At 41.2% G+C, this 23,247-nt stretch overlaps 1 protein-coding gene across 4 annotated transcripts in view; it reads left to right on the top strand.

Moving 5' to 3' along the window:
• LOC126542836 (FERM, ARHGEF and pleckstrin domain-containing protein 2-like) overlaps nt 1–23,247 on the top strand; it is a 235,961-nt gene that overhangs the window by 124,576 nt on the left and 88,138 nt on the right. For all 4 annotated transcript variants that reach the window (XM_050189952.3, XM_050189951.3, XM_055077475.2 and 1 more), the window contains 2 exons: nt 8,232–8,315; nt 12,490–12,614. In XM_050189952.3, coding sequence (XP_050045909.2) covers nt 8,232–8,315; nt 12,490–12,614 — 209 coding nt within the window. The remainder of the gene's footprint in view (nt 1–8,231; nt 8,316–12,489; nt 12,615–23,247) is intronic.

Below are 23,247 nucleotides of genomic sequence, written 5' to 3'. Positions count from 1 at the left end.
GGATGTTTGCGCATAAAATGTAAATTTTTTCAGTACAACAATATGCACAAGCAGTGGCCAACGCGAAAGAAGAATGTATGTGCGCTCAACACTTTCGTGTTGTAGATTCTGAGTTTCATAGATTTCCTTGTTTCCAACTTTGGAGAAGTGATTGAAAAACAAGGTACAGTATATTCAGCAATTAAGTGATATATAGCAGAAAAAAGGTGAATGGAAATTATATGAAGGAACGCTACTTTTGTTAAGCACCACCAAATGTTTTAAAATGGCGACAAACCTCATGTGTGCAAGTTATGCGTGGCTTCCGATATTTGACACGCAATCTCGAAAGCCATGTGTGTCGAATCCAAGGAGCTGGAAGCATGCCATAAATGTCGCACTAAATGAAAAATGATGTTTAAAGACGCTAGAAAAGTTAAATGATTTTAACAAATTTTCTGTGGTATAATCGTCCAATTATCAATTATTCTCACAGTTGCGTGCTTGTCATACATCACCATAAGCTGTGGGGTTCTCACCCATGCTCTTCGGACAAAGGGATGACAACACAGTAGTGCAAACAATCACAAAGGCATTTATCGCACCTTTCATAGACTAGAGTTGCTATCCACAAAATATGCCGATGGGCGCACGACAAATCACGAAAGTCCGACTCACCGTGACCGGATAGCAAGCGAATATGTTTGCCCCATGCTGGACACCAACGCCTGGTCGTTCGTGCATATGGTCTTGTGAACATTGGTGCGTTTAGACGATTGTGTTCGTCCATTCCGGGGTAGGCTTCGTGAGACAGTGTTGCAGAAGAAGCATGGATCGACGCAGAACGTCCGCGCCGCTTGCCAACCCCAAGCCAAAAAGGAAGAGCCTCGTCCTTTTTGCGCCCAAGTAACCCCGCCGTTAGGTGGCGTTAGCAGAGCAACACTCACGCCATCTCTCGTACTACCCTGAAAGCATACCGACCGCCGCCGTAAAGCCACGTGGCCAAGCCGGATTACAGGAGACGGGAGCTATGCGAAAAGACAACATACCAGGAGATGCGTGAGAGTTGCGCATGCCCACAAAGCGCAGCCATTGCAATGGTGCAGCAAGCGCATATGCGGGCATGTGTGAGCTTGTGGTTCAGTGCTGGCACTGAGCCATGCTCTTCTATGCCGTGCTCCCTCAAGGGCTGCAGAAGATAGCAAGATAGTGCGCCACCCTTTCCTTTCTCACAACGAACCACTTTTACATTGCAGTGCTGATGCTGTGACACTTCATTTCTCACCATGTCTGTAGTGGTGTCTGGTCGTCAGCAGGCACATGCTTTTCGAGGTATGTCAACAGTTTGTTTTTGTACTTTCTTCTCCTGTGTGCCAGTAATGAGGGCTTAGCATGGGCCAGAAGAGCTGATGTACAACACAAACGCACAATGGTTTCAGCAGTGCCCTTCAAGGCATGTCAGCGGTGTTTCTTGTCGGAATAGTATTAAACTAAGCTAATTGATGCATGGCTAAGACAAGTTTGAACAGCTGAACTGCAACCCGAAACAAATGGCAATAGAGAAACGACATTCTTGTCTCGTATTGGTCTTTCTTGAGCTGTGCTTCTCGCAGTCCGCAGGTTTTGTGCACAATGACACAATGGTTTCAGTGGTTCTGGCACACATTTTTGATAGCGGTGCTCAATGTTGTGAGTTAGTCCCCATTCATGCATTGCTTTTGTTCTGTCTGCTGGTGGACGTCTCGTGTAATAAGGACTGTCTGTAGAGCTAGGTGATCTTTCGTGCGCTTTGTTGCTCCTCTGTACGTTTACATAGCTCCTGTGTATAGTGTGCAGTATTACGTGCTTGTATCATTTGTAGGCACAAGCCATGTACTTTCACGTGTTCTTGAACAGTCAAAACTTCTGCGTATTATATAAAGCTGTGCGTGCTGTGTTCTACTACTTGCAAGGACAAATTTCATTATCAGTGCTACTATTTAAGCAGATGCCTTAGATCTGCTTCCATGATAAAGGAGATGCTATAGCTGTGGATTTCTGTTCTGGGATTTTAACCTAATTACTAAATTTAGAGAAGCTAAAAAGCAGTTACTTTATGTGTCTTAAGCTAATTTGTATGTCTTACCCCCTCATTCATAAATGTGCCTTAACTTGAAGTCCATGCCTGATTTGGTCAAGATAAAGGCCGATGCAAATGCACCTAAGGAAGGGCAATGAGTGTCTTGGGCACATTCACACCTGTCCTTATAGTGGCAAAGTCAAGCATTGGCTTCAAGTAAGAGCACATTTGTGAATGCGGGATAAGTAATTAACAAGCAATGTGTCTGCACAGTCATAAAAATTCTGTCCTCTTTTTCATGTTTAGGATGCTCAAGCCAACCAGCAAGAGAGTGATCTTCCAAGTTTGATTCACCCTCCAGCCTCGCATAGCATTGTCCAATGTGTCTTTAGGAGTGCAGACAAATTTTTTTCCTCTTTTGAAACAAGTAGTGGTCTAACTTGTAATCACAGTAATGACTACAAGGCTAAACCTCACTGTCTTCAGCGCACACACACAAAAAAAAGAATGTTTCCCTTCGAAGTGGCAACCTTAAGATGAGCACTCACTGCAACATGTTTCCTTGGTGGTACTGCTGCAGGGGCCAATGCAATTAACCACTGCTGCTTTGTTGAGCCCAATGTGTGAACACCAACCAGATAATGCTATGGAAGTATAGATGTAGCAGCTCATCTGCAGCATCACCTGAATCAACGCTTTGGCCTTTCATAGCACCTGATTGCATTATAAGGAGTGCTGTATGTTTTCAAAAATGTGACAAATGTAGAATCCTGTTACCTGGTGTCAGGCTGAGTGTGGAAAGCATTGAGACTGTTTTTCCGATTCGATACTGCTACAAGTTGCTCAGCACTCTCATGGTGTGGTCTGGGGCCACTGCACATGGTTGACTAGCGCACACCAAGTGTACTGTGGTACCAGGTAACCACTAATTGCAATTACATTGACATTCCTTATGAGCCATGAATCTACACACGAATTGGCTGTAGTCTTACTCGCATGGAAATATGGTATAGTTATTCTACTCGAATAAATTATAGAGCGTACCATTGTTGTACTGCATGCTTACTTATTCAAGTAAAATGAGGCAACAATTAAGATACTTCCTAATTATAATAGCTTTGTGCCATTTGCAAGAGTTTCCATTTCTAAGAGTGAGAGGAATATGTTAAAACTTTTTTTTTTTTTTTTATGCAGCAGCTGTGTTCAGGATTTTTCTCCTTTATGAAGAAGCTAATTTGGCACCCTTCTGCTGCAGGGGGATGCCTGCTTCTCTTACGCAATTTATCATTGTACTAACACATTGGAGATTTTCAGATTGTTTTTTTCTGTAGGATATTGCTGTTTTGGGCCTTCAGCTGTTGCTCTCCTTTATGTTTCACTACATTATTTCTATTCTTTCTACTTCTTTTTCGCTGAGTACAAGGCTAATCAAATAGTGCTTTGATGCTTCCATTTGTGAATTTGGCTTTTGTTTTTGTTCATGAGAATTAAGTCTCATAATGTACCCTTTGTGTTTTATTTTACTGGACAGAGTGCAGCTGATACTGCGCTGTTGCTCACCTAAGAAGAACTTGCCTCATTTTTTATGAGCTAACTATTCCTTTTCAAGTGTTGCTTTTACTGTCTCATTCTATTTATCCTTTAGTATGTTTATGCTTAGCTGTTATACATATGTGATATTTTTGTATCGGTTTGTGTGTTAAGTGCTCATTGTGCCTTTCAGAAACCAAGAGATGGCATTATGTTGTATATTTAGTGTCCACTTTATTTTCATAAGACAGAGGCAGTTTTTCATTATGTGCAGCAATTTAGTTTGTCTGTAAGGTCTGCAGTCTGCCATTGTATTTCACTGCATATATTGTGTACATCATTACAGACTTGTCAAACGGTTTATGCCAATGAGAGGTTTCACAATAAAGATGCTGGTGGTGACAACTTGAGTTTTTCATGGTTAGTAATTATGGCACATTGATTTGTTGTCCCAAACAGTCCAGGACTGTCCGAGAAGCTGCGTCGCCAATGCTCGCTGGCTGCAATAGTATTTCAAGCAGTCTGGGGCAGTCTGGGACAACAAACTGAAGAGGCGCAGTGCACGCATGCATGACAAATGTAAGAAACAGCCAAAAATAGTACAAGGTACATCCAGTGGATGTCAATGTGAATATCTATCAGATGTTGCGGGTACAGCCGTACATAGTACAGTGGATGTCCTCTGGATGTAAGTGTGGTTAATATGGATATCTATTAGATGTAATAAATGTATCTGGCAGGATGTTGTGGGCATCTATCGTGTCAATCGACTGCAAGGGTCCCAGAAAACTGGAAGAATGCAGACATTATTCTAATACATAAGAAGAGAGACGCTAAAGAATTGAAAAATTATAGGCCCATTGCCTTACTTTCAGTATTGTATAAAATATTCACCAAGATAATTTCCGATAGAATAAGGACGACACATGACTTCAGTTAACCAAAGGAACAGGCTGGCTTCAGGAAGGGATACTGTACGATGGATCACATCCACATGATCAATCAAGAAATCGAGAAATATGCCAAGTACAATCAGCCTTGCTATGTGGCTTTCATAGATTACGAAAAGGCATTTGATTCAGTAGAGATACCAGCAGTCATAGCGGCATTACATAATCAAGTAGTGGAAAACCCTTACGTAAATACCTTCGAAAATATCTACAGAGGTTCTACAGCTACCTTAATTCTACACAAGAAAAGCAGGAAGATACCTATAAAGAAAGGGGTCGGACAGGGAGACACAATCTCTCCAATGCTATTCACTACGTGCTTGGAAGAAGTATTCAAGTTGTTAAACTGGGAAGGCTTAGGAGTAAAGATTGATGGTGAATATCTCGGCAACCTTCGGTTTGCCGATGACATTGTTCTATTCAGCAACAATGCAGCTGAGTTACAACAAATGATTGAGGACCTTAACAGAGTGAGTGTAAGAGTGGGATTGAATATTAATATGCACAAGACAAAGATACGGATAAATAGCCGGACAAAGGAACAAGAGTTCAGGATCGCCAGTTGGCCTCCAGATTCTATGAAGGAGTATGTTTACTTATGTCAATCACTGGGAACCCTGATCATGAGAAGGAAATTCACAGAAGAATAAAAATGGGTTGGATCATGCATACGGCAGACATTGCCAGCTCCTGACTGGAAGCTTACCATCATCATTGAAAAGGGAGGTATACAATCGGTGCATTTTACCAGTGCTGATATATGGGTCAGAGACTTGGAGACTTACAAAGAAGCTTGAGAACAAGTTAAGGACTCTGCAAAGAGTGATGGACCGAAGAATGCTATGCATAATGTTAAGAGACAGAAAGAGAGCGGTTTGGATCAGAGAGCAAACGGGTATAGACGATATTCTAATTGACATCAAGAGAAAAAAATGGAGCTGGGCAGCTCATGTAATGTGCAGGTTAGATAACTGTTAGACCATTAGGGTTACAGAATGGGTACCAAGAGAAGGGAAACGCAATCAAGGATGGCAGAAGACTAGTTAGAGCGATGAAATTAGGAAATTGACGGGTGCAAATTCGCTTGGCAAAGCGCACATCCTGTCGTCTTTCATGTCCCTGTCAATCCAGCGCTATGACTTCAATTGATGCTAGTTGGAATCGGCTGGCACAGGACAGGGGTAATTGGAGATCGCAGGGAGAGGCCTTCGTCCTGCACTGGACATGAAACAGGCTGATGTTGATGATGCTGAATAAATGTTGCATATATCCAGCCCTGACATCCCCACAATGTACCACTTACATATTCTGGATGCATTTGCAATGGTCCTTAGTACATCCATATAGCATTTTCTAGATAAATCTGAATATCTAGCGGACACACTGAATGTCCAAGATGTACCATATTATGCGCATCTAATGGATGTATCTGGCTATGTGGGTTGTTAGTGCCAGTCATTTTGGATTTAAATGTGTGCTTCACATTGCTACCACGTGGTATTCTTGTCATGTAAGCTCAGACCAATGCGCCATACATTTTCAAAGCTCCAAAACTTCTGCAGCTACTAAAGTAAGATAATATACCATTTTGGGCAACGACACTACCACATAAGTATTTTATATGCTAAATTTCTAATCTTCCATCTGTCCTACTCTTGATTTTTATCACGCACCAAGGAGTCTAACATGTACGCGAGTCAATGGGTCTCTCAAAACCCAATGGCGCAATGAAACGTGAAGGCTCGTTGCGCGCTGCGTTGCGATCCCTTAGCGCACAGGGGTCCGAAAAAGGGAGCAGCAATCGCCCGTCCCAGGCGCTCACGCGTCGCCGGGGTGGAGCGAGAGCACACACGTTGGCACCCGAAAGATGGTGAACTATGCCTGAGCAGGACGAGGCCAGTGGAAACTCTGGTGGAGGTACAAAGCAATTTTGACGTGAAAATCGATCGTCCGGCCTGGGTATAGGGGCGAAAGACCAATCAAACCATCTAGTAGCTGGTTCCCTCCGAAGTTTCCCTCGGGATAGCTGGCGCTCGATGGGAGAGCAGTCACACGTGTTAAAGCGAATGATTAGAGGCATTGAGGTGGAAATGTCCTCAACCTATTCTCAAACTTTCAATGGGTGTACGGGAGGCCTTCTGGGTTGAGGCCTCCCGCTGCGATGAGAGTGCCAAGTGGGCCACTTTTGGTAAGCAGAACTGGCGCTTACCTGGTAAGCGCCAGGAACTGGAACTTACCTGGAACTGGTAAGCACAACCAAACGCCGGGGTAAGGCGTCCAAGTCGGGACGCTCATGAGAACCCATGCAGGGTGTTGGTTGCTTAAGTCAGCAGGACGGTGGCCATGGAAGTCGGAATTCGCTAAGGAGTGTGTAACAACTCACCTGCCGAAGCAACTAGCTCCAAAAATGGATGGCACTCTAGCGTCGCGCCTATCCCCAGCCGTCGCCAGCAGAAAAGCACGAAATGTGGGGGTGCTAAGCCGCAACAAGTGGAACATTTACTGTTCCACAGATCACAATAATATAGAACATTTAAGCATTTAATTTAATCAGATGAACACATGATATTGTATGTTCTAAAGACATTTATTCACTGCTTTTTAAACTGCCTTTTCTTGCTCCAGAAGCTGAAATTAATGCTACTGTATTTAAATGCAGCCTAACTGCCCTAAAACCTATTCGCAAGAAGGATTTCACCCTTTCCACCTTCAAAGCATAATTTCCAACATCCCCCAACAGCTGCCCATGGCAACAGTATGGTTCTGATGCACTGGCCATGTTTCACTCTTGGAAAATTCAGCTACAGTATTTCATCAATCTGTTGCGTCGGTTAGCTTTATTGTGACAGCAATTATATGGACACTCCAAGTGAATTTCTGCCATCATTGATGCTATGATGTTCCGTGTAAAGTCCAAGTGCGATTACATTGTGGCCGCTTACTGTATGCTGTAGGTGTGAGGGAGAGCTTGAGAAGGTGTGCCAAGAAGGATGGTGGCTTGATGTGGCGGTGTCTTTTTGCGCGCGCAAGGGACGGAGGCAGGGTGCATACTGTTTTCTCAAGCACGCTAGGAGGAGTTGGGGGTTGAAGGGGGCATGTTAGTGCGCATCACCTCTTCTGCTCTGGCTGCAGTGGCTGAGTGAAGCAATTAATCTGCAGTGGGTTCAAAGGCTAGGCAGCTCGATAGGTGATGGCTTTGTATGCTCTGTATTCTTGTGAGTCTAGTTTGCATTGAAGCAAGAGGCAGCACGAAGGGGAATTTGGTTGCTGCTGCTGCCACTCATCACGCCAGCTTTCTGACAGCGAGTGTCTGCGGTCATCGAGTGAGATGTTTGTGTTTGCCTGTGTGTGTGTGACAACATGCTTAATAATTAAGTTAGGAAACAAATGTTTACAGCAGTTTATGCAACTGATAAAACTACTAATTTAAGTTCGTATAGCTGTCTAATAATTTTCTATCACAATCAGTGCTTTGCCTTTTGGGTGAAACTTCGACTTTTGATTGAATTTAGAACCACATTAAGTTCGCTTTTTATGTATTGCAGCACATTAAAAAGATACCTCTTGAACTTGTAAGATGATGCCACCAAAATTTTTATTCGTTTTTGTGTTCACAGCTGTCTCGCGAAGTGTTAGGTATTGGAATTTACCTTATTGGAAAGCCATCACACAGCTTCCTTTTGCTTGCTGCTGCCCTCTCCTTCTGATTTCAGATGTTTCCGCTGGAGTACTTTGTTAGCAAGGAGCTGCTGATGACAGAACGCAGCTACAAGAAGGACCTGGAAGTGGTAGTCGTGGTAGGTGATATGCTTCATTGTCTTTCGCATCCAGCCCCCACTCTCAGCACTTACAGCCACTGCAGCAACACATATGGGCAAAAATGACAACAAAGCATATTATCAATCAATCAGCCTGATATCATGATACTGATCTTGAGTGACTAGCTTATTGCCATAAATGTTCATGTTCTGAACTGTGATTGTGAAGCTAGTCTACAACAGAGCTCTTTCTTCTGATTTTTCATAATTTTTACGTTAATTCTTTTTTGTCATACCTTTTGTTTATCTAAAACTGACTGTATTAACATAATGGCTGGTCTTAATTCAAAGGACAAGGAAACAAGTTTTATTTAGCATTAACTCAAAGGTCATTTATGAGGAACAAGAAAGTTGGGGTGTTCTCAGAGTTGTACTAGGAGCTGTTCCTTTCTGGAAAAAGCCAAGAGTTGAATAATTGAAATTTATTATTACCACAGCAAAGTATTGCAACTACATTGTGTTTTACATGTTTGTTAGGAGCTTTTCATTGGTCTTTTTGAAGATGTTTGAAATCACTGAAAGGGGCCCTGTGGGGCAGAAGTCAGGTAACAGTGGGATTTTGAAGTATTTAGTATTTCAATGTCTTCCAGATATCAATTTTCCATTTCAATCACAGGGATTTTTAAAATGCTACAACCTAGAGGAAAATGTGGCGCCGCCATCTATGCGAGCGTTTGTCTGTGGCACCCTAGCTTCATTTGAATGCCAAGATAAGGATGGTTCGCCTTGTATTGTGCATGGCTTGGTATAAAACATCGGGGCTGTGCAAAGTGTTCTTACATTATGTCTTCGGAAGTCCCTACACATTCAGTTATTACCTTGGCAGTCACACAGTTTTTGAATTTGGTTAATATAATATTGGCATAATGTTGACCTAATGTTATCATGGTCAGTGCACCTTTCAGATATTTGCACTTGAGATTTTCAAAACTGTTTTTAGATGGAATACTTAAGAAGGCTTCAGTGAGCAGTAATATATTAGCATATAACCCCTGCGTCAGAAGCAAATTAGAAAACACATGGGTCTTGTGAAACCTATGCAAAAAATTGGATAGCTTGCAAATTTAGCATTTGCAGAAGAAAGCGGTAAGGTATTTTTAGAAAATATAGGAGTCTTTGTCGCATTTCATGCGCTGAAATAGTACTACTACATTATAAAAGAAATCAGTCAGAAAAATTAGTTTCTCATAAAAAAATTGATTAAATTTGTCATGTCTGCAAAAACTGCCCTTGCTTTGCTTTTGCTTTCGTGCTGAATGTTCCAAGCTGAACAAGTGTTTTTTTAGTGTGAGCTTTCGTCATAATTCTTATCAGGGCGTCGAACCAAAAAGTTTTGGTTTCTGTTCAGGTTCAGGTTTAGACTTCTGCATATTTTCTGGTTGGGTTCAGGTTCAGCTCCCGGGCAAAAATATAATGGTTCACACCGATTTGGACCAGTACTTATGAGTTCATAAGGAATTGAAGTTTAGAGGGTACTGACATGATACTTTTGACTATATTCATATTTTAATGCGAAAGCATTATATGCCCATTACGAAAAAATTCGTCATGGCGTGACTGAAAGATGGTTCCAAAAATGACCGACAGTGCAGAGAGTAAAATCACTGTAAAGAATGCTTGAATTGACATCAAATTTCTCGGGGAGGTTCCTCTAAGCAAAGTAAATTAATGGCCTTGATAAGACAATTTCGCATATTTCAGTGTGAATGGGAATCGAATCCAGGCCTCTGAGTTACGAGATTAGTACACTTCTCCGATGCCACCATGGCTCCACAGTTCTGGCTGACTAAAGGTGTGCCTAGTGTGTGTGTCATTGCAAATGTCATGTCACAGCCATCTTGCTGACTAAACATGTGGCCAAGTGCATGCGTAATTGGCCACGTGACAGCACAGCCATTGGAGAGGAGGTGGTGCCACGTCATGAGTGTATAAAAGGAGTGGTTTCATGACTTTCCTATGTCTAAAAACGGTATAATGCTTTCACGTTCCCACATGTAAACAGTCTGAAGTGTCTCTGCTGTTCTTTTTTCTTTTTTTTTACGTTTTACTAAGATCCTAGACCTCCAAACCCTAGAAGAAATAATAGCCAGCCTCAGAGCGCTGTAAATAATTTATTGTATCAGCTTTTCTAAATCCAGTTTCGATTTTGTTTCTACTGTGTTGTGACATCACGACGAGTATGTGGTCATGTGGGAGCAGGACACTGCAGCATTTTGACACTGGCCCCGGTTTGCTCGGTTGTCCGCTATGCTGCTGCATCGGCCCTCACAACGAGTAGCTGCGTACAAGGCAACTGCACTTTTTAATAATAAAGTGCATTCTAAAGGTCACTAAAGTATTGCCATTTATTCTGTTACATCAACAAAAAAAGTAGCCGGCCACCTAATAAATAAATTTGCCAATAATCTGAAAAGAAAGTCGTAAATCTAGAGACAAAATTTTTCACTATGGGAACAGTGGTCTTCAGAAGCTTATGAACAGTTTGTTGAACTTGTTCGAAACAGTTCCTTCAATAAGTTTTGGTTCAGGTTCAATTCTAATATGGCAAAAAAAATAATGGGGTGGTTCGATTCCAGTTCAGCTGAAGATAACAGTTCGAGCTCCGATTTTGGTTCAGTTCCAGTTCAGTTCATCACTCTGATTCTTATTGTATCCAACTCAGCACCACATAAAGAGCACTTAGTATTGCAATAATTGACAGCAATGGCTATATTGTAGAGCTTCTTAAAGGGGCACTAAAAGACTATTTTATGCTTTGAATAATTGTTTCTGGAAATTTGGATCAGGCGTCTACACCACAAAATGCTAGTTCAAGGAATATTTAATAATATTTTTTGCAGTATAGAGTGACACTGAAATTGTGTCTTCTACATTCTCAAAAACGTGTAATAACTGCTTGTATTTGTTACAGTATATGCCACTGAAGCCACATAGTGCCTTCAGCTTGCCTCAGCTATGTTACAAAGGCTTGCTAGTAGTGTCCCCCAACAAAAGGCTGTGCATGCATATCGGGCTTTTGTATGCATATCAAGTATTGCATTCTCACAATTTAATCTTACTGAACACCACAGGCTGGCATTGAAGATATCTACACATGGGAACATAGGCTCCTGTGTGCTTTCTTCTGTACTGTTGGCTCTGCATTCTTGTTGCTTGATTTTCAATGTGCCTCGTGTCTGGTCAGCTGATAGTGCCATGTAGAGTACATATTGTGTACCACAGGAAACTGTGCTTAAGCAAGCCAGGCCATGTTTTGATGAAAGATGCTAATCAGAGACTACTTAAGAAACCTATTGTTTTGGCTTGTTTATATTATTTTTCAGGTACGAAACATCCAAGAATTGAATCAGAATGCATTGAAACACAATAAATTTTCATAAAATGAATGTTCTCATGAAACCACATGTGCTGTAAACCAATAAGGTTGATCGAGATAGACGGAAGTTATATTTGCATAGACAAAATTTATATAACAAAAGTTTTTATAACTGACATAATGTTCGCACTTGCTAACAGTTTGGGCTTTGTTTTAAATACTGTATCACATTTCCGAATTTGGGATATAAATAAATGTATTTTTGTATTTTTTGTCGGTAATTGTGGAGAAATTTGGAAGTACTATTGTGCAATTCAGGCTTTGGTTCTGACTGAAGGCACTTGTCTCTTCATGTGTCCCCCTCTGAACCCCTCCTTTCTATTGCTGGGCACAAGTCTCAGCTTAATTTTCTACATTATGTCTTTAATTTATCGTGTTTTCATTATAGTAGCTCAAGACAAGAATGAAACAGGCTCACCTCTCTTTGGGTCACTTTTATTCCTTTACTGTCGAGAGCCCGTCTTATCTTCCAGTTAACATTGACAACCTCTTGAGAAGTATCCCACTGGGGAGATTCGAATGCTTTTCTTATCCAACTAAAATTTGGAAAGCATTGATTTTGAAGGCTAGTTGTAGAAACTTCTCACAGTGTAAAACTTGAGAAAGTCGTATTTTACTTGAAAAAAAAAAAAAGCAATATATCAGTTTTCCTAAATAAAGCAGCATAGTTTGTATCTGTTATGGGCTGCTAGAAGAGATGAGTGGTAAAAAGGACACTGTATACTTGAGATTTGCCTGGGATGCATTTTTGGAGCTGTGTACACTTCTTTTTCGCAGGCCTTTCGGGAATGGGCTGAAAAACTTGGCTCATCTGAAACAGCCTCACTTTTCTCACTGCTTGCACCCATCTACAAGCTGCACTGTGGTCTGCTTCATGAACTTGAACAGCAAATGGCTTCTTGGTGATTTCAATTGCTTTTTTGTTTTCATTTATGCAAACTGCTGCCTTGGTAAATCGCTGCCGCATTGATTACATTAGAAAGCACAGTTCAGTGTTGGTCGAGTCACACAGCTGTGCTACTGTGCTCTGTGAACTTATTGAAACGATACAATGTACATAATTCAACTATGAGGCTTTCCTTTCGAGGAACCCTTATGGGTTTCTTTTGTAGCAGTTGCTATGAACGGGTGGATGTCTGATTTCCCTTTATTCATTACTTCTCTCCACCTTGCGGGTTTTTGCAGAACTACTACGTCAAACACTTGCCTTTGCTTCGTGTTGTCGACAAATTCGACTTCGCCCTGCCATCTGCTAGCCGCCTGGTTAGCTCAGATGGTAGAGCAGCTTCCTCAGAAAGGCGGTGGTCCCGGGTTCGAGTCCCGGACCAGGACAAATTTTTCTTCAACTATGAGGCTTTCCTTTCGAAGAACCCGTATGGGTTTCCTTTGTAGCAATTGCTACGAACGGGTAGATGTCTGATTTCCCTTTATTCAATTCTCTCATTGTGTCTGTCCTTTGTCGGCAGTTTAATCTTTCATTAGTGCCATGGCATATGTGAGCATAATTATTTACAACAAAACTCAAAGTGAATTACCGAACACAAAACTAAACTGCTGCAGTTACTGAAATTAATAGAGTAGAGGTATCCACAAAGTAAGTTCCAGTTTATTTCAAATATATAAATTTTCTAGTTTGGGCTACGTCTCAAGTGCACTGCAATTTCTTGAACAATTTTTTGAACGACTTTCATGAAAGAAAAAGCCGCGCAAAAGATAGCATGTCGCAGACAAGTGAAATTGATGTTATTAAAGTCACTCTAACACCTAATGTTGACATAACTGCCGTAGAAAGAATAAGGCGTTTATTGAAAAAATATTACAGATTAATTCATTAGGAAGGACAACAAAGAAATGAGACACTTCTTCAGATTGCTGCTAATGGCATGCCATTGGTTTCATCTGCATAGAGGGCTTCCATTTTTCAAAAAAATACTTAGGCTCCTATCCACGCTGTGAAGGTGGTTGGACAGCGAAGCTGTAAACGGCACCTAGAATGATTACCCATTGTGATGTGGCTTGAAATTATTTACATCGTGACATTGTACATGCACTTTATCTAATTATTAGCCAAAGAGGTTTAAATGGCCTGCGACTTGGCTTGCATCGCTACTTCGTGCACCTACAAAGAGTGGACCAAAGACAAGTGAAATGCACTTAACCTGGAACCACAGTACCTAGAACCACTTAGAACCACACAGCAACTAAATCCAAATCCTGCATCAAGTCCTAAATTTAGAATTTGCACCCTTGAAACGATTCATTGCGTTGTACCTTTTTTGCTTGACATTTTAGGCTTCACAACATTAATCATCATCCTGCCGTACTTGTCCCTTGTGCTGAGCATCCTGGACACGGTGTCCATCCATGGCACAAGCACGATGCCGTTGTTCACATTGTTGTCTCTCTTCTCTTTGCCGTTCCTCGTATGCACTCTGCTCTTCAGGAGTCCTCGCTATACGTGGCATTCTCATAGCACTGTCACAACACAAATGCAGTGCCTTGTTAAGCGGGCCCTCTGTATATGGTGGAACCTTGTTTGTAGGTTTTGGAAAAAACCTCGAGAAAAAACGTATTAGCAGGGAAAACGTACGATCTGAAGTAACGAAAAAATTTGACAGGCTCAATTATTGTTTACATCTACGTAATCCAAAGCGTCGCGCGGATCGTTGTGGCACAAGACGCTGACGCGTAAAGCTGGTGGTTCTGTGGTGGCCCCGAGACACATTTTGTTATTTTCCTATTGCGAGGTGTTTTAAGAGGGCGACCAGAAACCAAAACGAAATCAAGCTGGCACCAGACACGGGATGCCACCGAAGTGAAACATGATGCCCACATTCTGCCGCCTGCAGCAGGGAAGGGTGGCACGTTTGGATTATGGATTACTAAAAGCATGCAGTTGCTGGTACTGGAATATGAAACTGTGCGCCCCATCCTTTTCATGTGAGAGAGACGGGCGGCTATATAGCTATATACTGTTTTTGATCGCGCATGTCTCGCGCCTTTTCTTGTTCACATATGGTGTATAGCGACTGGAAAACGCATACGATTGCAGTATGTGGCAGGAAATGGCGCCACAATTCGGTTATCATCTGTTAAAAGTGTGCGCTACGCTTCCGATGGCACCACACTCTGTTAAACAGATAGGCGAGGATGCTTATCGCGGTGATAGCTGTGAAGCCATGTGTGACGACTGAGGAGAAGCTTTGCTGGTACTGAAATGAGAAACTGCGTGCGTGCCAGCGTTTTCACATGAGACGGGCAGGCGAGTATTGCAGTGAAGCTGCCACGGGGGGCAGCTATACTGTTCTTGATTGTACTTGCCTTGCGCATTTTCTTGTTTACATGGGATCTAGTGGCCGGAAAACGTATCGGACGTTTGCAGTTCAGCGACGTACTGAACGTTGTTGCCGAAAAATTTTGTTTTCTGGGAACATATGAACTGGTGAAATATGACTAGGTATAACTCTATTGGGTAATTTCTTTGTGTTCTTGATTGCGAACATCTGTGCTGAGAAAATGTACATAAGAGGAATGTATCAACGAGGTTCTGCTGATATGTAATGTAGTAATTTCACATCCTGTGTTACAAACTGTGTGTTCACAAACATGCATTTTAGTTTATATTTTATAGGGATATTGATGTCATGCCCCCTGTTACAAGCAGATGTCATTATCAATCATTCTGTGCTTCCCATTGTTAATAACTGCCTTAGTATCCATCGTGTTGACCTGAGATGTATTTTATGCTTCTCTTTATCGAAACAACCTATTTGGTATGCACTGTATGTGTGAACAAGAGATGAAATTGATTTCATACTTTCTGCTGATCCCAGAATAGTGCAGGATGTAGAAGTGATAGGTAGGGTAAGGTGCAGTGATCATAGGTTCGTGAGGGCTAGGATGCACCTCAATTTGAAGAGAAAAAGAGTAAAATTGGTCAAGAAGAAACAGGTCAACTTAGAGGTAGTAAGGGTAAAAGCAGGCAAATTTAGGCTGGCACTTGCAAACAAATTAGCAGCCTTAGATCAGAGAGATGATGATGATGACATAGAGCTAATGAATGAAACCGTAACAAGGCTGGCTTCAGAGGCAGCAACTGAAGTGGGAGGCAAGGCACCAAGGCAACCAGTAGGCAAGCTCTCCCAAATAACAAAGGACCTAATAAAGAAACGATAAAGAATGAAAGTGTCCAACTCAAGAGATCAGATAGAATTCGCGGAACTGTCAAAACTGATCAACAAGGTGAAAATAAGCAATATTCGAAATTATAACGTGAGAAAGACTGAGGAAGCCGTAAAAAATGGTTGCAGCCTTAAATCAGTGAGAAGGAAACTTCGCATAGGACAAACCAAGATGTATGCACTGAAAGATAAGCAGGACAATATCATCAGCAATCTCGAAGGTATAATAGATGCAGAGGAAGACTTCTATACTGACCTGTACAGTACCCGGAGGACTCAGGAGAACTCCATTCGGAACGATAATGAACAGAATACAGAAACTCTTCCTATACCTAGAGATGAGGTCAGGAGGGCTTTGCAAGATATGAAATTAGGAAAAGCGGCAGGAGAAGATGGAATAACAGTCAATTTAATCAAAGATGGAGGAGACATAATGCTTGAAAAACTGGCGGCTTTCTATACGAAATGTCTATCAACTGCAAGGATCCCAGAAAACTGGAAGAATGCAAACATTATACTAATCCACAAAAAGGTAGACATTAAAGAACTGAAAAATTATAGGCCCATTAGCCGTTTTCCAAACTATCTTGCCTTAACCTCAACTCCCTAACTGTCTCATGGCTTCAAAACTTCTTGTCATTCCATAAAGAGTTCATAGTCATTGACAACTACTCTTCTGATGTGTCTGTTACGTCCGGTGTACCTCAGTGTAGCGTGCTGGGTCCACTTTTATTTCTCATTTTCATAAATGACCTTGCCTCAGGTATTTCATCGACCATTCAGTTACATGTGGATGAGTGCGTCGTATACTGAAAGATTCAAGCGCATCATGTCCTCATTGCTCTTCAACAAGACCCTGATCAAATCTCCCATTGGTGTTCTTCATGGCAAATGACGTTAAATACAGATAAATGGAAGTTGATTACCTTTAGTTGTAAACGCATGAATTCTTCATTTAACTATACGCTTAACAAACGTTCTCTTTCCATCACATCCTCGTATAAGTATCTAGGAGTCCATCTTACACCAACTCTTTCATGGTCAACTCATACCAACACAATTACAGCAAAAGCATCAAGTACACTCAGCTACCTGAAGCGTAATATTTACGATGCTCTTCACACTACTCACAAGCTAGCACATCAAACATTTGTTCGCCTTCAACTTGAATATGCTGCGCCCATTTGGTCACGTTACCAAACTTATCTAATCAGTGACCTTGAACCTATTCATAGCCGAGCCGCTCAATTTATTGTCGGAGATTAAAGCATACGCTCTAGCGTAACAAACATCAAGATAACACTAACACTCCCACTTTTAGAAAAACGTTGAACTATTTCGGTACTTTGTTTATTGCACAAAATAATTCACAGTGAGCATTTGTTTTCCTTATACTTAACTCATCCACTCCGTTCTTCAAGACATTTATATAATGAACATAGCTTTCAACACCTCTTTGGCAGAACTAATGCATTTAATTCATCCGCCCTGCCACAGGCCATTAAATATTGGAATGATCTTCCTGACACAATAGCTAATATTGTTAATCCCGTGACCTTTTGACAGGAGTTAAGTGCACATTATAAACATTGACCTTGAATTGATTATGCAAACTTGTCGTGTGAACGTGTTTTAAATAAAATTACCTGTACATGTACAAATTTCTTACTCGAGCCTGAATTTTATAAATTGGATACAACCTTTTTCGCTAACTATTGTGTAACTTCCACTTCCATAATGGTGAATTTATGTACAAGTTGTAATTGTAACCCCTCTCACCCAATACTCCACTTCAGAGCCTGTGAAGACCTTGAATAAGTAATTCAAAAATAATTTTTATGCCTCTCCTGGCTGCATGAACACTCAAATAACGTACGAAAGAAGCAATAAAAATTGGATGCGTGGTTATCATTTGAATGCCATGGCATTCCTTATAAACATGAACCATTCCAATTCATGTTGGCGACCATATGGTAGCATGGTGCGATAGGGCATAGCATTTGACCTTCATTCGTCAGAGGTCGTAACTTTCCTACTTTCTTGCATTTCTGGCTGTCTCTTAGCTACACGCATTCGGTAATGTTGTATGGGAAGGCAGCAATTAGAAATAAAAGTACGACCTCTTTAAAAGCATAGCTTCTCACTTAAAAACAAGGCACTCGACTGGTAATGAGGAATCGACTGGTAACACGGCATGTTAGTGATTCTAATGTTTGAATTTTTTCTCAAGTGTTGCAATTTGGCTCACTCTTCTCTGAATCAGTGCAGTCCAGTTTTATTTAATACGTTTAGCATTCTCTGGGAGTTTACTCCAATTTCGCGTGACTGTCTAACTGTTTTCGTGTGCTGACCCTGAAGACAGCTCAGTCTAACCAGACCCGAATACGGAAGACAACCAGTACTACGTTGAGCACCACTTCCTCAAGGACCAACTTCGAACCTTGTGCAGTGCTGGCACACTAAATGAATAAATAATCCACCCATCATACTCTACATATATAACCGATAACATCACCTATAACACATAGTGCAACATAGTGGCATGAATAAATGCCTCTGAAAGCATGCTAAATGCATTCCTTGATAGTAATCGAAATTGGTTTTTCATAAGTTTTTACAGTTGAATGCCGAAGTTTGCTATAAACGGCCATCGATACAATTTTAGCGCATACCTGGTGACAGTGACGAGCATAGATTTGCACTACATTATGCTGCAATTTTACCACGCAATAACATACCAATTTCTCCTTTATTTATGAATAAACAAGTTTATTCATGTATAGTGGTTTACAACTGGTTTAGTAAATGCAGTGAGCCAGCAATATTATTTTTCCATCATTTTTTTAATATATGGCACCATAGAGAGTAAAGAAGTAATGTTTGAAAAACTAAGCAAAGTGAAAAAATTTGTGCATTTGGATAAAATTTTATTTGCAAAATGAGCTGTAAATTCAAAAATACTGCATCAATTTTGTTTGTCCTCATTTATTTCACGCAACTCTATGCGAGGAATGAGTCTGCAAAATGTCATTTCAAAATATTCATTCAGAACAAGTTATCAAAGTTCACGTAATATGAGGTGAAGCAAAATCTTGTTTTGAGAAAAACAAACAAATGTTCCAAACCACGTGAAAGATATCAAAAACAACACATAGAGGCCTAAAATGCATCAGGTTCATAGCTGGGGCCCCCTATAAGATGCACTAGACTCCCCTTTTGTTCCTGTTGCTCATCAACAACACAAAATAAAGTTTTTTGAGTAATGTTTATGTCAAAGAAATAGTACTGATGTTCGAAACCAATGCATTATGGTTTTGGTTTTCTAGTACAAGGGTATGGGTTGGAAAACTCGCTGTAACTGGTACGGACAATCTGTCTTGTGCGGCATGCTGCAAATGAGACGAAGTATGGCCCGACTGCCTCACTAATCTGGAGATCGCGAGAGCTAGCACGTGGGTGATGTGTGGGCATGATTCACAACAACTGCCGCGGACAGACCTCCCAGATGACACGCGCAGCTCTGGCGGCATCTCGTAGCCATTGTCGCCGCACTACGCTCTTCTTCCTGCCCTTTCGCCATACCCTCCTCCTCCGCTTTCCTCCTCGCGTCTTTCACATCCCACTATGCTCCGTGTTCACTCTTTCATCTTCCGCTGTGCTCATTCGCTCGGTTATGCTGATGCCGATGCTTGCCACAGGAACTGGAGCCTAAGAGCTGCACTCTGAGAACAAAAATCAATCTTGTGCTAGACAGGTATCTGGATAGTGCAACAAAACTAGGACACAAGAAGAAACGGAGACCAAGACAAGCTTGTCTTTCTCTTCGTTTCTTCTTGTGTCCTTGTTTTGTTAAACTATCCAGGTACCTTTCCATGATGACTGACAACAAGCCCATATCGCCACCCTCATTGTGCTAGACTTTTGAATGTGGCCTCCCACCTTTAAAGAAACTAATTCATTAATTTGACGTCATATTCTGCTTGGTTCAGCCACACACTGTAGAATAGTGACCATGAAAGATTCTGACAAATATCGCACATTATCTGCTAATGATCTGGAGATGCAGCTAGTGCTCACAACAACAAATTGAAACCCTTGCTCACTCGCAAATACTTGTCAAGCGCTCACTGCGACTCGTGCTATTGTTACAATGAAATTACTTTGATTTTAATTGCGCAGGTGGTGCGTCACTACTTCTCAATGTAATAGTCACCCACAAAAGCCATAGGTTGGTCGGCCTGTGCTTTGCTCCAATAGTACTATCAAATGTAGTGCACATAGTACATCTTGCAGATTTTTGCAGAGCTGATTTGCCACATGGTGAGAACAAGGCATCTTACCAACTACACTCTGCTTCACTATTCTACTTGGTACTCTGCAGTGATGCTATGGGTGATTTGGCAATGAACCACTTTAGTAGTCGGGATAAAGATTACAAGTATCTCTAAAGTTACATCCACTTGTGATAAATGAAGCACACACAGCCCCAAGAACGTCATTTTACGTACAGCATTCAGCTGCACTATCTTACTTTTGACGCACTGGCACCGCTTTCGAGAAAAGGCATCCTGGTATGTTCTCCAGGCCAGTGGCGATATGGCAGTGCATTTTTCCAACACCTTTGTGAAATAAGGGTGCGTTGCTCCACAGGAGTGTTGGTGTGAAGCTGGGAACACTAGCAGTTATGGTGACATCTTGTGATGCTGCATTCAATGTGAGCATCCTGTTGCATGGTATGGCTGTAATTTGCCCATGTAAAGGTTTCTGCAGCAATGCAAACTTCCTGAGGGAGTGTAGGTCACGTAAGAGGATATCCCAGTACATGTTGGTTTGGCATAACATCATCACTAGTGCTGCTGTTTTCATCCTAGTCCTGGCAGTGCTAGTGCATACTACTGCTAGGGCAGTGCTAGTGCATACGTAATTTCACTATGGAATAAATTACCCGAAGAAGTAGTTAACGCTAATACAACAGAATCGTTTGTTCAGCTTTCAAATAACCTTTTCTTTGACCTCTAAATTGCCGCAATGAAAGCATTTGCTTTTGCGTTACGCTTTTTCATTGTTATTTTGTTTATGTATTGCACTGTTGTATGTTCATGTTTATTTCTTTTACGTATAGTGTTACAATGATGTATGTACATGTTTTTGTTGTGTTCTCAATTGCTAATTGACAGTTGTAATTTACGTTGCTGTATGTACCCACTCCTGCTTGGGCCCGAATAGGGCCTGCAGTGTTTGAAATAAATAAAAATAAATAAAAAAATATCAAGTGTTGATCTTACATAATCAGGCTAATACTTATTGTAATTGCAGAGTACATGAGCACTTTTTCTTGGGAACCTTTATATGGCAGACCACACTAATCCGCTTTCTTTGAGCCTTGTTTATAGGGTAGAGGCAATGAAAGGTTCCTTTCATCTTTGCTATGCTGTTAATGCAGTCCTCAGGACAAAACAACCTGCCACTATTTCAGCAACTGCAATAGCTGCACAGTAATATGAAGAATAAAACTTGCAACAATTTCTTTTTGTCAAGTATTTGCACAATTGTTTCAGTTACATAGACCAATAATGTAACCCCACTGCTATTATCAACTAGTGTGGCCACTAGAAATTAGCCATTGAAGAGCATGGATTAGAAATGCACATGCGGGTCTTTAATAAGTTTTGGAAGAACTAAACTACATAATTCTCTGTCATGTGGTTTCTCAATGATGAACAAAGTGTCCGGAAGAACATGTCATACAAATTTTATTTTAAGATCAGTGGACCTTAAAATATCTAGAGTTGCCACTTAAAATTGTTCCACGCCTTAGAGATGGTTGTGTTACTGAATAAGAATCACCGTATTTTGCGGTCTATAAGTTGCACCTTTGTATAAGTTGCACCCTCCTCAAAACGGCAGCTTTTCCTTTAAAAAAAATGTACATAAGTTGTATCAGTGTATAAAACGCACCTGTTTATTCGGTATTTAAAAACGTGTTGAGGATCAGGTCATGAGAAAGTGTGACGAAAATACATGCTTGCAGTAGTTGCCACCTCTGCACGCATCCCGTGTTAGGCAGTGCTGACACACGTGCAAGCGCCTTCCAAAGTCTAGAGAATACTTTTCAGAAGTATTTTATTCTAATTGCATGAACAATGCTGTTGATAACTTACATGACAGGGTTTAGTCAGAGCCATCGAAGTAGCCCTCCTCCAAGTCGCTTACGAACAACACGACTACTTCAGGTTGGAGTTCCACTGTCACATCACGGTCATCTTCCGACTCGCTGGTGTCCAACTTGCCAACATCACCATCAGTCGCAAATGGGATTAACCCAGCCTTGTGAAACCCTGCCACAATCATGCCTCACTAACCCATTTGGCCACTTCTCCAAAGTTGTAACTTTGCTGACTTTGCTTCTCATGCGGCGCCATGGTTAGCGAGGCTGCGACAACACGTGTGAAGTGTGCAGCAGTAGCGGCAACGAGCGCAATGAAGTGTAGTTGCAGTGCATGGTAGAAGGTGATACGCAGTGGAGCATCATTTCATGCCCACTCGAAAATGTGTGGCCATAGCATCTGATCTAATTTTGATAGCATATAAGTCTCACTGTTCTATAAGATGCATCGACAAAAAATTCAGAAAGAACCACGACTTATACATAGGAAAATACGGTATGATACATACTCAGGATAGCTGTGAACTATTGTGCAAAGCGGCCATTAATTCTTAATCATGTAGGTGACTTCCCTATGTCTATCACAACACACTGTACATCTGCTTCTCTTGCTGTTTCGTCACAGATCACACATAGTAGAAGGTGGAGTATCTACTTTTATTGCAATAGCAATTAAGGGGGGACACCCCACTTAAATTTTCTTTTTTTATTTGTGGCCACAATTTGATGAAACTCCCATCACTTATGTATTTTGACATGCTGATTTCAAATATGCAATTGGTTTTCCCATGCAACAAGTACTTTTCAAAATATAAGCAATTCATGTTTTTTTGTATGGACTAATTTGGAGGCAAGTTCTCTCTACAATGCTGGCTGTTAATGAAGGAGACTGGCACATCAAAATGATGTTGAATGATCAGAGGTTGCAGTGCTACACGAATGAATGTTCTAAACTGATTTATGCCGAAGTTACAGCATGTCAAACTTTTGTAAGCAGAAGGCATTAGTGAAACCCTGGAGAAATTATTACTTTTTCAAAATTTCTGTAATGATATTTGTTCACATTTTAGGCCTACTGCACTCCCAATTTGTCCACCTTTCTGAAGAAAAAATAATTATTGCAATAAGATGAGTAGAACCAGAGATATTGCCACTCCAAAACTACACTAACATCAAGAATGTCATTTT

Source organism: Dermacentor andersoni, chromosome 2 (genome assembly GCF_023375885.2).
Source record: "Dermacentor andersoni chromosome 2, qqDerAnde1_hic_scaffold, whole genome shotgun sequence".
NCBI classification, from domain to species: domain Eukaryota; kingdom Metazoa; phylum Arthropoda; class Arachnida; order Ixodida; family Ixodidae; genus Dermacentor; species Dermacentor andersoni.
This window is presented reverse-complemented; position numbering and strand designations above follow the sequence as displayed.